The 14,196-nt window shown below is 43.8% G+C and overlaps 1 protein-coding gene across 1 annotated transcript; it reads left to right on the plus strand.

Moving 5' to 3' along the window:
- Positions 1-349: 349 nt before the first annotated feature.
- On the plus strand, positions 350-13,812 carry KIAA1467 (KIAA1467 ortholog; the record flags this gene model as incomplete). The annotated part of the gene is made up of 12 exons (XM_010018115.1): positions 350-742; positions 1,682-1,780; positions 3,435-3,623; positions 5,132-5,262; positions 5,932-6,079; positions 6,412-6,553; positions 7,209-7,352; positions 10,876-10,957; positions 11,172-11,327; positions 11,942-12,059; positions 13,181-13,407; positions 13,807-13,812. Coding segments are annotated over 12 exons (1,835 nt in total), but the record flags the coding sequence as incomplete, so codon positions are not given.
- Between the last annotated feature and the right edge of the window lie 384 nt (positions 13,813-14,196).

A 14,196-nucleotide genomic window follows, 5' to 3' on the forward strand; every position in this document is an offset into this window, starting at 1 on the left:
TGTCAGTGTGTCTTATTACCAAACAGTACCAGAATGCTATGAATTCCATATATATATATATGTACACACACATACATAACACGTGTGTGCATACATGTGTATAGATAATATATAGTTACATCTTTATCTCAGGGAAATAAACTGTTGGCATATTTTCTCCTGCAGCTGCTACTCTGAAACATGGACAGACTTGTCTTCTCTCTCACACCTCTCACTTGGATCCATTCAAAATGCAGGCTGCTCTGTTGTCCCCTTTATATCACTCTCCACTGCACTTTGTATTACTCTTTTTTTTCCCACAAAAGTGAGGAATTCATGATTTATCATCTCTCTCCATCTCTTTCCTCAGGAAAAAAGAGCCCGGACCTTGGGGAATACGATCCCCTCACTCAGGCTGACAGTGATGAAAGTGAAGATGACCTGGTACTCAATATCCAGAAGAATGGGGGGGTCAAGAATGGGAAGAGCCCCCCTGAGGAGGTGCAGGACCCTGACTCTGATGTGGAGGTTGGGATGACAAAGCAGCACACGTCAGAGAGCGCACCTGAGGGTTATCCTGCAGAGGCAGCTGGGAGTTTGGAGCAGAAGACTGCTCCCTCCCTCATGCCATACTTGCGCACAGCGATCTTTTTGCTCACTGTGGTGATCTCGATGATTCTGGTGCTGGTGTGCGCGTTTCTAATTCCCTGTCCCCCTAGAGACTTGCATAACACGTGGAACCGCAACCTAGGTCAGGGAACAGGTGAGAAAGCCCCAGGAACGGCATCTGGCATGGGGGAGGTGGCAGCTCCCAGGATGGGCATCGGCGGGAGAGACCTATCTGGGAGAGCCAGGTCAGAGCAGAGGCCCTTCCTGACCACTGCAGATGCTCCGAGGTAATAGACAGGCGGCTGTGTGTCCTGCTCACTCTTCAAGCTGAGACCTGTGAAATCCGACATCAGGAGATAACAGTACCTCAAAATCTTGTTTCGTCAACACCAAAAATCATTTTGACTCTTCTCCTCTCCCCCCTTTTTGTCCAGATGGTGCACTTTGTTCCAGATGGAGGTGGCCCAGCTCACTTTAAAACATAGCATCTCCCTTTCTACATCCTCGGTTTTACCAGCACCTCCACACTTAAGTGTGTGGGTATGTTCAGGAGGAGAGGGATAGAAGTCTTTGTGTCTTCTAACTGGCTTAACTAACCTTATTTCTTTTGTCTTCTTGTCCTGCTTGAATCCATAAATCAACATTCAGGATCTTTTGTCATCCTATATGTGCCACTGGTAACATTTCTAAAATATCTCCTGTTCTGACTTCTGCAGTAAAGTAACAGTGGTTTGTGAAATAAATTCTGCCAGGTCTAGATACGTCTCTCCCTCCTTGCTTTCTGCTTCTGGCTTCCAAATCTAAGCCTTTCATAAGATATGTGGCTTCCACATCACTTCGGAAAGTGAGCTGGGAAGCAGAAATCTTCCATTAGCTCCTTCATTTTTACCTTTCCTTTCTCTGACCCAGATGCTGTATTTTGACCTTTCCATGCAATGAAAGACCCCCCTGTGGTTTGAGCTGCGTGGCGTTGGTGCCTAGCAGACTCTGTGAGGCTTGGCTGTTCATGAGTCTCTTTCTGGGCCAGCCTGCCTCACAGTGGGCTGGGTAGCCTTTTTGACAACAGTGTGGTGGTTCTCTATGGCTGTTGCAGGTGGTGTGTTATCTCCACTGGAGCTGTGTGACGTGAACGGCGATGGGCTCCCTGACATCCTGATTGTCTTCACTGCCTTGATGAATGCTAGTGTCAGGGGTAAGCACCACAGCTCCTTTCCATTCCTCTTTCTGTCATGTCAGTACAGACCTTTGTATGTTTGTTGTACATGTGGGAAGAGTTTCTGCCACTGCAAATTCACTGCATTGCTCTTTTCAGAGTTCCTTGAAATGGCTGGTGGACTGTGTCTGTGCTTATGTAATGCTGCTTATAATTTTCATTGCAAGCCTGCACTCCCATACCTGTTAGGTCAGGGATGTCTGTTTCCCCTTATCTCATCTTAGGGCAAGTCCATCTCTTTGTCTTGTATTTGTGCACACTTGATTTGAGGACAGAGATAAAGTGATCAGAAAGCGCTGCTCTTCAAATAACAGTTGGATATAAGGTGGGAAGGTGGGGGTTTCCCCTCATGTTACATTTCAAAGCTCTTCACAGAAGTATTTATCTTTCATCACAAAGATGTACAGTTCTCAGCATGCTATGAATGGAACTAGTCATACCTAGCTGCATCCTGGACTACAGCTATGCTGGAAGACAAAAGACATTCAAGCAGGTATAAACACATCACAGTCTTAAACACACATAGCTGGACATCAGCCCTCCTGTAGTTTGTGCAAAAGCATTCACACAGTCTCAAGTAGAGAAGAGCTTGGAATAGATACCTGATGGAGTAAGTTATGACATAGTTAGCTGCTTCTCCAGCTTGTACACACAGCAGCTGCAAGCTCATTCAGAAGTTAGTTGTGCTTGGTCCCTGCCAACCCACTGAAGAGAACTTGGGCTGGGGCAACCCCCTAGCATTAGCCAGCTGATCCTCTGTTTGAGAAGAGAGTGAGTTTGATTTAGAGAGTGGGCTTAGACTTGCTTTTATTCAGTGGCCCAGATATGCTTTTGTGCAGTCAGGTCACATGTTGTTTTGCTAGTAAGACAGGAATCAACTGGGACTGTTGTTATTTTGAAATGTATGGGAGTTCATCTTCAATTGTGATAGGACCATTCCGTATGGAGATTACAGTAACCACAATTATGTCTGAGGGCAGACTGAAGTAAAAGTTGCTCACGTTTGGAATCAGAGCCAACATTTCACTGAAACAACATAGTGCTTTTTTTTTTACAGTTATTTTGTGTTAACTGGTGAATTAGGAAAAGACCCCTGAGCGACACCGTTTGCTTGCATTCAGTCTGTTTTTAACAATAATAAAACTCACTTGGAAAAAGAAAGAGAAAGAACTCATTGCAAATCACCACCTTCTGCTGCAGATTTAAAAAGAACCCAGAACTTTTACATGAGGTGGCATCTGCCTTGGGAGTCGCTCAAGGTTACCCCTTGGTGCTAGCTATTGTCTTGAGGGAGAGAGGATCAGAAGGATCAGTCTTGTTTGACAGCAGTACATTTCACACCAGGAAGTCAGCACAACTGAGCAGGTGGTCCCCAGAATCTTGGTTCCTCTGTGGCCAGCTGATCACATTTCTTGCTGTGAGCTCAGGTCCTCTATGATTGTCTGCGCTGTTGGTTGACAGCCCAACTTGTCTGGACATCACTGCTGTGGGGTGGGATTTGACCTTTGCTTTCAGGCAGTGTGGATGTGTCACTTGAGCTACTCAGCTCTAGGAGCTAGAGATGGAACTCAGTCGCAAAGACCAAAGGCAGCATGGGCATAGCCTCTAACTCTCAATTTCCTGCCTCTTCCAGGTGTCTCTAGGCCCTCCGTAACTGTGGTGGCCCTTTCTGGTATGAATGGCAGCACCCTGTGGTCCATCGAGCTTCCAGAGGAGACTCGGAGTGTGCAGTGCAAAGGGCTGTCACTGGGGGCACCTGCAGAGCCCGTCTGCCTTGTTACAGGAACATCAAAATTCCTCAGCCTTCTCAGTGCCTCCACAGGTAGAGTGAACTACCAGCATATTAGAAATATGCTACTGCTTTTTTTGTTTTCTTTAAAGGACTAATAAACTTGAATGATTCAGTCCTAGCACTTCAGAGTGGCTGTAATCTAGTGATACACAGGAAGGAGTCGAAACAGTAATGAGTTTCTAGTTATACCGGATAATAAAATCCAAACCATCACAGCTCTGTGGCAGCATCTTCATCATACCATCTCAGAACAGTTCAAAGTGTTAATCTGAGCCTGTAGCACCTCCATGGCATAGAAGATATGCAAGGTCTGTTCTCATCAACACTGATTTTTTAGTACAACTCTGCATTTTACCTAACCACTGAAAAGCTGATAACCATTCTTGGAGAAGTCATATAAGGACATATGCTACAGCCAGGAAGCCTTCCAAAGAAATTAGGCTCATAGAAGGATTGATTAGATGTGAATGAATACTGCATTTTTAATCACTTGATCATGTGCACCCGCATTCTCTGATTGCTGTTTGGTTTACCACATTAATTCACTGGCAGAAATATTCACAGGTAGGTATAGGGATGTTTTTGGAATGAAAACAGAGATTGGAGACATACAAGAAACCTTGTTTTTAAGTGACAGATCTAGTCAATGAGTAGCAAAGCTTTCAAATGCTTTTAGGGACCAGATTACTTGCACAGTGTTTGCATAGCAAGGACCATAGGTTGTCTCCTTTATCAGCAGTAGTTGTGTTATTAATATGCACAAGTGTTTGAAGGTCTGGCCTTTGGCTTCCTTTTGTCACGTAGAGGCAAACCCTATCCTATGGAGCAGCAGCAAAGCAAAGCATTTTTAAACTCTGACTGAAAAAGCAGAAGTATTGGCAAAAGAATCACAGAAAAATAAAATCACTGAATTTCATTTTGCCTTTTTTTGGGTATTTGCCAATTTGCAGATCAGGTTTTACTGAGTTTCCAGCTGGGTCCATGCTGGACTGCTGAACCATTTGACATCATGCTGCTAACATGCTTTCACCCTGAGGTGGAGTGAACATGCCATGTTGGAGGGGCTATTTGCTGATGAGAATTTAACAGGCATACAGATTTGCACTTTGAATATCAGAACTACCCATCTGTTCCCTTTCCTGGCACCTACCTGTGTGCTTTACTTCTGGCTGAGGAAAACAACTGCTGTCCTGCAGAGCAGCACTCTCATTTAGGTTCTGTTTCCAAAAGCAAACCTCAAATATTCTCTGCTATTTCAGGAATTGTTTTGTGCTCAGGACTTTCTAGAGAGATGCTAAGAAGGAAGCACAGCAGGACTTGAGGCTTGACTCAAAAGACAATCTGAAGAAGTGCTGGGGGAAGAACTTTGTTTCCCACTGCGTCGTGTCCCCGTCTGGGGCCTTGTCTTTCCTCTTCTCAGAGAATGGGAGAAACAACCTCTCTTTCTCTCTCCTTCAAGAAGGCTTTGTGGAACCCTTTGGGGATGCATGCTGGTTCCCCAAGTGTTGCAGGTTTCTTTCATCCTGTTTTTCCCACAGGCAAGACCATCTGGACACTAAACTCCATCCACCTTTCAAGCGGGATCCTGGCTGCACCGGCTGCAACTCTTCCAGATGTAGATGGAGATGGTGTTAAGGATATTGTTGTTCTGGCTCTCAAAGAGACACAGGTACAGCATATACCTGCTCTAGGTTTCAAAGGACCATGACTATGTAGAGGAAGAACAGGCAGCCTGATCTGGAAAGGCTTTCACAGGAGCTGCAAGAGCCCCTCATTTTAATTCCCTTACATATCCCTGAAAAGCACCTTTTTTCTTTCAAGAGGTCAGAGCAGTGAGATCAAGCAATACTACTACTACCTGCATTTCTTGTCAACTGGGAATGAACAGAAAGGTCATTATTTACCCCTTGAGAATTATCTGGTTTTGTTCAGTGAAGTCTTGGTTTGAGTTGCTGTTCAGCAGCAGCATAGGGAGCCATGTTGTCATAAGTCTCTGGACAAAGGAGCATTCAGCTTACCTAAAAGAAATACTTGTGTGATTAATTCTGGTGTGGATTTCCTCTGTGCTCATCCCTCCCACAATTCTAGCATCAATATTGTTACAGGAGTTCAGGTTTTTGAAGTCCCTTCCATCTTCGATGCATTTGCAGTCAAGAGAAAAGGACAAATATAAGATGCCCAGGAAGCCAGACTTAGCAAAGAGAAAGAGACCACTAGCTAGACCTTGCTGTGAGGGGAAAGAACAAACAGAGCCTCATACTGTGGGGACAGGGGAAGATTCTGAGAGCACAAGTGTATGAAAGCACTGCTAAAATTCTGTACATATCTCTCTTTGCAGCCTGATGTGTTTTTCATCTTGGTGTCAGGAAAGACTGGGACTGCTTTGGGTGGGCCTGTGAGGTACAGCACCAATGGAGAAGGGAAAGTGATTGGCCCCCAAGTCCACATCACCAGTCGGGGAGCCATCTACATCCTGTTTGGTTTTGGTAAGATGCACCTTGCCTTTCTAGCACTTCATCCTACTGAGAAAAATCCATTTTATCTAAAATAGCCCAGAGTATCCTTGGGATATTTTGACCATGCCTTTTGCTGTAAAAGCTAGGAGTAGATGGCATGGGAACAAGTCTCACTGCCATGGTGGGGAATACCTTGATCTGGACTACCTTGGAGTTTCCCAAAGGCACATCATGCCAGGGATGTTCCAGCTCTGGGCATTTATTCATTTTCTACTACAACTGCAGTTGACCCAAGCACCCTCCGTGTTACTAGGAAGTTAACTTTTGCAGGCAGGACTTTTCATCTTTACTCTTCCTGGCAGGTAATGTTCAAGCAGTTGCCCTGAGGGATATCTTTACTCAAGCCAGAAACCGAGACAGCTTTTCTGCAATGCTGCAGCAGGAGGAACCAGAGTGGGAAAAGCGCAGATCTGTCAACCTGTCAGAGCTCATTGACATTTACAGGTAGGAGATGATGAACATGTCATCTTGCTTCTGCTGGGAGAGGAAGGGGAGGGTAGGCACTTTTTAGTGCTCCTAGAGATGGTCCCTTCTACTTCAGTACTGTGGTGCTTTTCATTGTCCAGTTGATAACAGTACTCTGGGCAACCCATTGTTCCCCCCTGCTCTGTATGAACTGCAAAGTATGGTAAAAGGGAGTCCATTGCTTCTTCTGCTCCTTGTCCTTTTTCCCAACACCTGTGCATATCTGGAGGGAAAAAAAACCCAACAAAAAGATGTTCCCAGCTAAGAGAGTCCCTTTGGGAAGCTCAGTCTGTGTACAGCATTATGGGCCTGGATTTCTCAGCTCCTTCTTTGTTACTGCCAAAGTGTGGTCAAGGTCAGCCTGGATAGGAATAAAAGGAGGGAACAAATATGAACCCACAAACTCCCTGCATTTTATAGTAACTCAAGATACTCAGAAGATCCCACATTAATTTAGCTCACTTAACTGAGGAACCCCCAAAGGAATCTATGCTCCGTCACTGGGAAAAAGATGAGCATCTCCAAGAATCGTTTAAATGTTAGGTAGGATGAATTGCCATGGAGACAGGTAACTAGTGCTGAGATGTGCAGATACGAGCCTTGGAATCTCCTCTCTGCTTTCCATTTGTCCCAGTGGGGGTGTCGACTTCCTGCAGACAATGAAGACACCTGACACAAACTGCAGCAACCTGCTCATCACATCCAAAGAGGGCTTGATCCTACTGCGGGGGCAAGACCTGGAGCCCCGCTGGACCTTGGAACTACAGAACATCAGCAGGTTACATACTGGGAATATTTTTCTGCCTTATTTCTTCCTGTACCATTTCCTGCTTTTCACCTGTAAGCACATGCGCTCCTTAAAAAGCGATTGAGACAAAGTCTCCAAGTCTGCAGAATGATCTGTGGGTGTGCAGATGCATTGCTAAGCAAGTGAGGAAGTCAGGGAGAGTAAGGAACAGAAGGCTGGAAACTGGAGCTGTGTGCTTGTGAATGATCACAAATAAGGGGATTGGTTCAGGCACCCAACATTGATGTCATGGGAATGCCATGGCATTGGAATTTAGGGGTTTCCTGGTGTGTGATTCAGTCCAGCTGCTATCCAGGGCTGCCACTTCCCAGCTCAGTGGAGAGGAGCTGTTGCATTAGTGATGTTAAGTATTTAGAGAAGGTGTCTTGAGTATGGCTCAGAGGTCTTAATGTTCCTTGAAAGCTGAAAATGAGCATTCTCATTCTGGAGCTCATTCAGTCAGCATGCCATCTATACTAAATGTAAACCTTAAATTAATACTGCTCTTCCTCTCATTTCACACATGCAAATTAAGTAATTTGCAAGATATTGTGGGTTGATAATAACCAGCAATTTCAGCTTGCACAGTATTAAATATTTGAAAAGGGCAGTTGGGCACAATTGAGGGAAATTATGTGGGAAACAAATTGCTTGCTCTGCTATCTAGAAGAAAGAAAGCAGCTCTCAGCTCAGTGTTACCTGACTGTCAAAAGCATCTATAGGAAGAAGGCATTGGAACCTCATTAAGCATAAAAATTGTTGTTCGTCTAGGTTTGATATTCAGATAATGGCTGCATTTGTGAGATCTTATGGATGACATAAGCAATGGCTTTTAGGAATGGCTTATGTGTAGTGGATCATGCTATGGGGAGAAGAGATCGACTAAAGGTGTTTCAGGTCCAGAGTTCTGGACTTCTGGATGTGCCTGGGGTCTAGTTTAAAGGGCAAGTGTGTACTGACTAAGCAAAGCCAGTTCATAGATGCTGTAAAACCAGTTATACTCAAGAAATTTCTAAATGGACCCACTAATGAATTGAAAAAATTCTATGGGTTCAAATCAAGAAGGGTTGAAAGCTGCTTTACCTGTTCTATTCACAGAATCACAGTTGGTTTGAGGTTAAAATGCACCTCTAGAGGTTGCCCGGTCCAACCAACCTGCTTAAGCAGGATCAGCTAGAGCAAGTTGCTCAGGGCTGTGTACTGTCAAGTTTTAAATATCCCAAAGGATGGAAACTCCACAAACTCTCAGGGCAACTAGTATTCCAGGTTGCTGTGCTCCAGCTCTGCTTTTTATGGTTCTGTGACCTCCCAAAGGACAGACTACAACACATGTACAGGAGCTGCCAGCTATGCATTGAAAAGTAGTAAAAGCAATTCTTGATCAAGGCCACTGTGATAAAGCCCTGGACTGCCTGTTTTCTTAGAGTTAAGAGAGACATAATCTGAGAGACTGAATGTATTGTGCACAAGCATTTATTTAAGAGGGGTTTGTTGGTTTTTTTGGGGGATAGGACTTAGAGAAGTACTGCTTTAGCAACACAGGCTGGGGGGCACATTCAGCTGAAGGGTGTCACCACAGAGTCAAACAGACCGAAACATAGTTTCTTGTCAGACAAAGCTTACAGAACCAGCTGAGAACTCCCCTTTTCCTAGGTAAACCTGCCCAAGCACACCATTCCAGCCAGGCAGACTGAGTCCAGCACTTTGGGAACAGTCTCTGAGAAAAACAACCTGGCTGCTGCGGACGTGCTGCATGTCCAGATTGCTTTGGACGAGATCTCTGGAAAACCATAAAGGGGAATCAGTAGTCATAAAACAAGGGTGAAGTTCAGAGACCATGAAATTGAGTAAGCAGTAGAAAATTGTGTTGTAAATGGATGTTTCAGATGAGAGAGGATTAATAGGAGGTTGCTGTGGGATTACTGTTGGGCAGGAATAATTACTAGCCTTCTGGTTCATTTGAGAAAGTGCCCAGGGGATTTTTCAGTTGATTGGTAGCATCTAAAATATATACGTCTGTCTACGTTCAGTTTTTGGGATTTGCTGCTGACTGTAACCATAAAAGGCACGAGAAGAGGCATCTTAGGAGAGGTTTTAAGTTTGTGCCCATAGGTTACAACTACCTACTGCTTCCTTTTGCTGCTTGTGGGCTTTCAAGCTATAGGAGCGTCCCATGATACTGCCTTGAAAGCATTGGTTCTGGTTGCCAAAGGTGTCTGTAGAGTGAATGGTACTGATGGAGTATATATAAATATAATACATATTTTTGTCATATATATTGAATATTTATAATAAATATTCAAGCCACTGTTGTGCTGTGGTATTGATGTTCAGTTGCCATTCTGGTATGCATATTTTAAAGAGAAAGCTGTTAAAAAATGGAGAAAAGGGCTTTATCATGGATGATTTAAGTCAGTGTGTTTCTATGGTCAAAGAGAAGCCTGACAGGTGAGTTCATAAGCATGTGTAAGTCATAGGAGCTAACAGGGATTTTTATCTTGCTATAGCAAGAACAAGTGCCTTGCAGCAAAAGCTGTTCACACTCAAGAAGATGAAAATGGAGGCATGTTTCTTTGGGTAAGATTAATCATTAGAACTGACTGTCTTGAGAAGTGATGAATTTATCTCATCTTTGTATTTCCATAGCAAGCCTCATGGATGGTAGATCTAGCCTATGTAAGCCTACTGATACTTGGTTACTTGGCAAGCAATTGACAGCTATCTATCATAAACAAGAGGAGGGAGGACATATTCTGATGATACTTCCTTGCCCTAAAATCTCTGATTCTGTGAATTTTGAGGAATCATTTGTGCTTCTTTAGGTCCATATGTCTAGCTGTGGTGAATTTAAGGAAGACAGAGCTAAGACTCAGAAAGCCAGAGGCAAACAAGACGGTTAGAAGACAGTTATAATGAGAGATACTCAAGTAATAGTCTTATGTCTCCTCGAAGGGAGAGAGTGAGAGGAGACTTCATTTAAACTGCTCAAGGTTATAAAAAGGCTTGTAAAACCGCCAGCAGTAAGAAAACAAAGAATCATAGGCTAACATTAATGGAAAATATATTAAGAGCCATTTCACACAGCTAAGGCAGCCTGGGAAATACACTTGCAGCAGGAGGTCAAATCTAACGATGCTTTTCAAAAGGGCTGGGTAATTTTTTATGACCGTAGCAAAATTGCACAGGTTCTCATGCTAAGGAGTGAATAATAGAGAGTCATGTCACAGGGTGATAAACACATGTCTATACAGCCCAGCAAGGGATTTCTCCCCCACCCCGACAAGTCTGAAGAATAGCTAACAAGCACCATGGGCTGCTTAATCATTTTTCACTTTTGTGATCCACCAACAAATAGTTCCTAACAGTCAGAACAGTTCTGAGTGGATGAAAGATCTTATTTAGCATGGCAAATCCTACCTTTGTAAGAGGCAGAATGGAGGATGAAAGCAATGATGCATCTGAAATCCCTGTTTTTCAGCCATGGGGCTGAGTGTTTCTTTTTCTACATTTGCAGTGAGCCTGTACCAGGTTACTTCAGTGCTGACCAAACTCTGGACTTCCTGCTGCAAGCACAGATGGGAGATGGGAACAAAAAGGTAAAACAAGTGCAGGCAAGGAGAGCAGTGGCAGCAGAGGAGTGAGGGAGTTTGGGTTGAAGAGGATAAACCTTCCCTGCTCCTTGCTCTTTCCATTTCTGTGCTGACACCACTGTGTGGCCACAGGCATGAAATGGAACAGCACAGGCCATGCCACTGCAAGCATGCCCATGCCTGAACACCCATTAATGCTAGATCTCTTCCCTGTCTTAAGGTGATGGTGGTAGATGGCAAATCTGGCCTCCCTCTCTGGAACCAGGAACTCCCATGGCAGAAGCAACAACTTGATGCACTGTCAGTCATGACTTTGGACAAGAAGTCCGTTTTTCTCTTCTGGGCTGATGAAGCACAGCCTGTGTTACAAAATTTGGTGAGCAAGCATCCTTTCTTCACTTTGAGGTGTGTCTGTGAGGCATATGCAGTTTCTGTCTTTTATTCCTAATGTAATTGAACTTTAAACCTGCCATATAAGAAAGCTGTCAGGGACATCTTTTCCTCTTGTTGTGACACTCTTGACTTCTGTGAGCCTGAACAACAGGAGTTTTTGTGTGCAAAGTCTTCACCTGAAAGCTTTGTTGACAGAAAGTTTGCATCCACAAAACCAAAATGTTCTGTGTGAATTTCATGATTTTTTCTGCAACTCTGAGATATTTTTACTGCAAATTAGTTCCCAGCCCCAGAGCTCTTCTCCTCTGCGTGCAGGCACACAGGTCAGCATGGATACTCAAAATTCTAGACTGTAGCCTGTCAAATTGGCTTTGACAGAGCCAGGTATCAGCCTTACCAAAGAGAAGTTGTAGAGCAGATACTGTTTTAGAAATAAAAACTTTGCAGGATTTAATCTTTGTAGGACCATAGAGTGTTTGATTCTCTGATCCATATAAAGACAGCACAGTGTCAGAAAACATCTTTATTTCTTTGGCAGAGCTAGACTCCTCTTTGCTAGCCATCTGTAACATTTTCACTTGTCCTTGGTTCCAACAGCATCCTGGTCCCAGAACTGAGCACCCACGGCTGCACCACCTCTATCTCCTCCATCCTGTTTTTCCTACAGTCCTTTTGGACCTCACCAATGCAACAGACAAAGTCATTGCTTCAGCAGGTGAGTACAAATGGAGGAGAAACTACCTAGGCTAAATGAACTATGGAGGGAGAGGTAGCTGTGAGAAACAGTGGGGTGTAGTTGAGCCTTTAAAGGTAGCACCTGAGGTCACCACACATAGGCCAGCAATGGGAAGATTCAACTTATTTGGTCCTGTCCAAACCCTACTTTGCTGATAAAAACCCACCAAGTTTCTTGCACATGTTTAAGCAAGGAAATGTCCGAGTTTGATTTCATGCATATTTTACACCAGGGAAGTTTCCTTGCTTTCCATGGAGCTATTTATGATTTAAGATGGTGCTTGAAGAACCACTATAAAACTTTCCTCTGTCACCTCAGATATGCTTCTGCCTTTTTTGGCCATCCTCTGCTCCCCGGGGTAGCAGCTGTGCTGTTTCTTCCTTTTTCTTTTTGGAAGGGGGAATACAAAGTATTTAAATGTGTGTTTTCAGGAAAAAGTAGATCTGAATTTAACATCTGTACAGGATCGTACAGTCCCTGTTGGATTTCCTTGCTCTTTCTACAGCAGTTCAGCCAACAGCCAGCTTACTGAGCATGGCAGCGTATGGGATAAAAGATCAGTTCATCCAGCACAGTCCAGTGGGCCAGGAAGCATAGAAAAGCTGCTACATAGTGATACAGCTAATTGGATTTGCATCAAAACTACAGCTCAGTCAAGAGCAAATAGAATATCATTTTTAGAGGGGTTTATTAGAAACTGCAGTTTCTGAGGTCAGATCATTTTGCAGTGACTGGAGTGAACCAACTTGCTCGTGCTCTGTAGCGGTTAAACAGTAGCTGCTGAGAAGTGTGGGAAGGAAAGCTGTCTGAAAGTGAACTGCGTTACTGAAATTTGTGCATCTCTATGTCAAGCTCCAAAACATCTCCTGGAACCAAATCTTTTCATTTCTGATCTAAATTTCAGTTTATTTCCATGGAAAAATTATAATGTAAAATCATTTTCCCTGATTAACTAAGGTACAGGCAATTGCAAAGTCAGACTTAATATACCCTCAGTCCAGTGCATGTTTTGACTGAGTAAAGACTGTAAGATTTATTTTGGAAGAAACATAATAATTTACTCCTCACCAATATTTTCTTGCCCTTTTCTGATGGACCAGTTGGAATTAATGACCTCCAGAAGGATGCATTTCACATCACTGTGACAACAACTGCAACCTCTGAAAAACAGCCAGGATTTCTCTCAGTCAGCAAGCTGGGCCTGAAGTGGGCCATGATGAGTCAAGGTCGTATGGTGTGGCTGAAGGACACCACCACTCCCAAAATCAGCCGTGGAGAAGTGAGAAGATTTCTTGCCCGGCTGAAATTTGTTGACTTTCCTCAACGGGTGAGATTGTACAGGAATCCCTAAAGAAATCCAGACCTTTCAAAACATCTGATTTCTTCCCTACAGACACACTTAGGTGCTCTTTGTAATGCAAAGAGGCTTTGCTGAATGCAGAGAGGCTTGCCCAAGGCTGGCTGTCCGTTTTGGGTATAAACTGGACAGATTGTGAGGCCCAGCTGTACTTTGACAGTTGGACAAGGAGGGGTACCTTAGGTAGAACCAGGGATCAGCAACTGAGAGGCTCACAGAGGGAAGGGAGAGGTGGGACAGAGATCCTTTGTTTTAACATCGGCAAACAGGTGCCCAGGTTCAGTTGCTGACCTGTGAATTACCACTTTTCTCTACCAGTCTGTATGATAACAAGTTTTGGATTCATTTTTTTTTTGTTTGTCTTTCCAGCTCTAGCCTGGTGGTTCCTCAGATTTTGGTTGGACTTGTGGCCTGTGTCGGAATACAGGAAGCTGCTCTGTGGATCTTCAGGAAAACTGTTGTGTAGAGGGAATAGGGGCTAAACGCACTTCCCCTTTCTGCTGCTCTGGGGAATGCTACTTGAGTCAGGTTTGTCCAAGGTAGACCTGTCCTGTACTGGAGGAACTTTGTTCAGCATCTTCCCTTACATATGCCGTTCTTGCATGCTTCCTTCCAGGTAACACAGAAATGTGAATTTAGAATTTATATACATATATATATAAAAAACCAGGCTTTATATATATATATGTATCAGTTTATAACATATATGTATATTTTTTGTATGTTTAATTTATAAATGAGCTTTAGGACACTCCTTTT

This window comes from Nestor notabilis, unplaced genomic scaffold, assembly GCF_000696875.1.
Source record: "Nestor notabilis isolate BGI_N333 unplaced genomic scaffold, ASM69687v1 scaffold7357, whole genome shotgun sequence".
NCBI lineage: Eukaryota > Metazoa > Chordata > Aves > Psittaciformes > Psittacidae > Nestor > Nestor notabilis.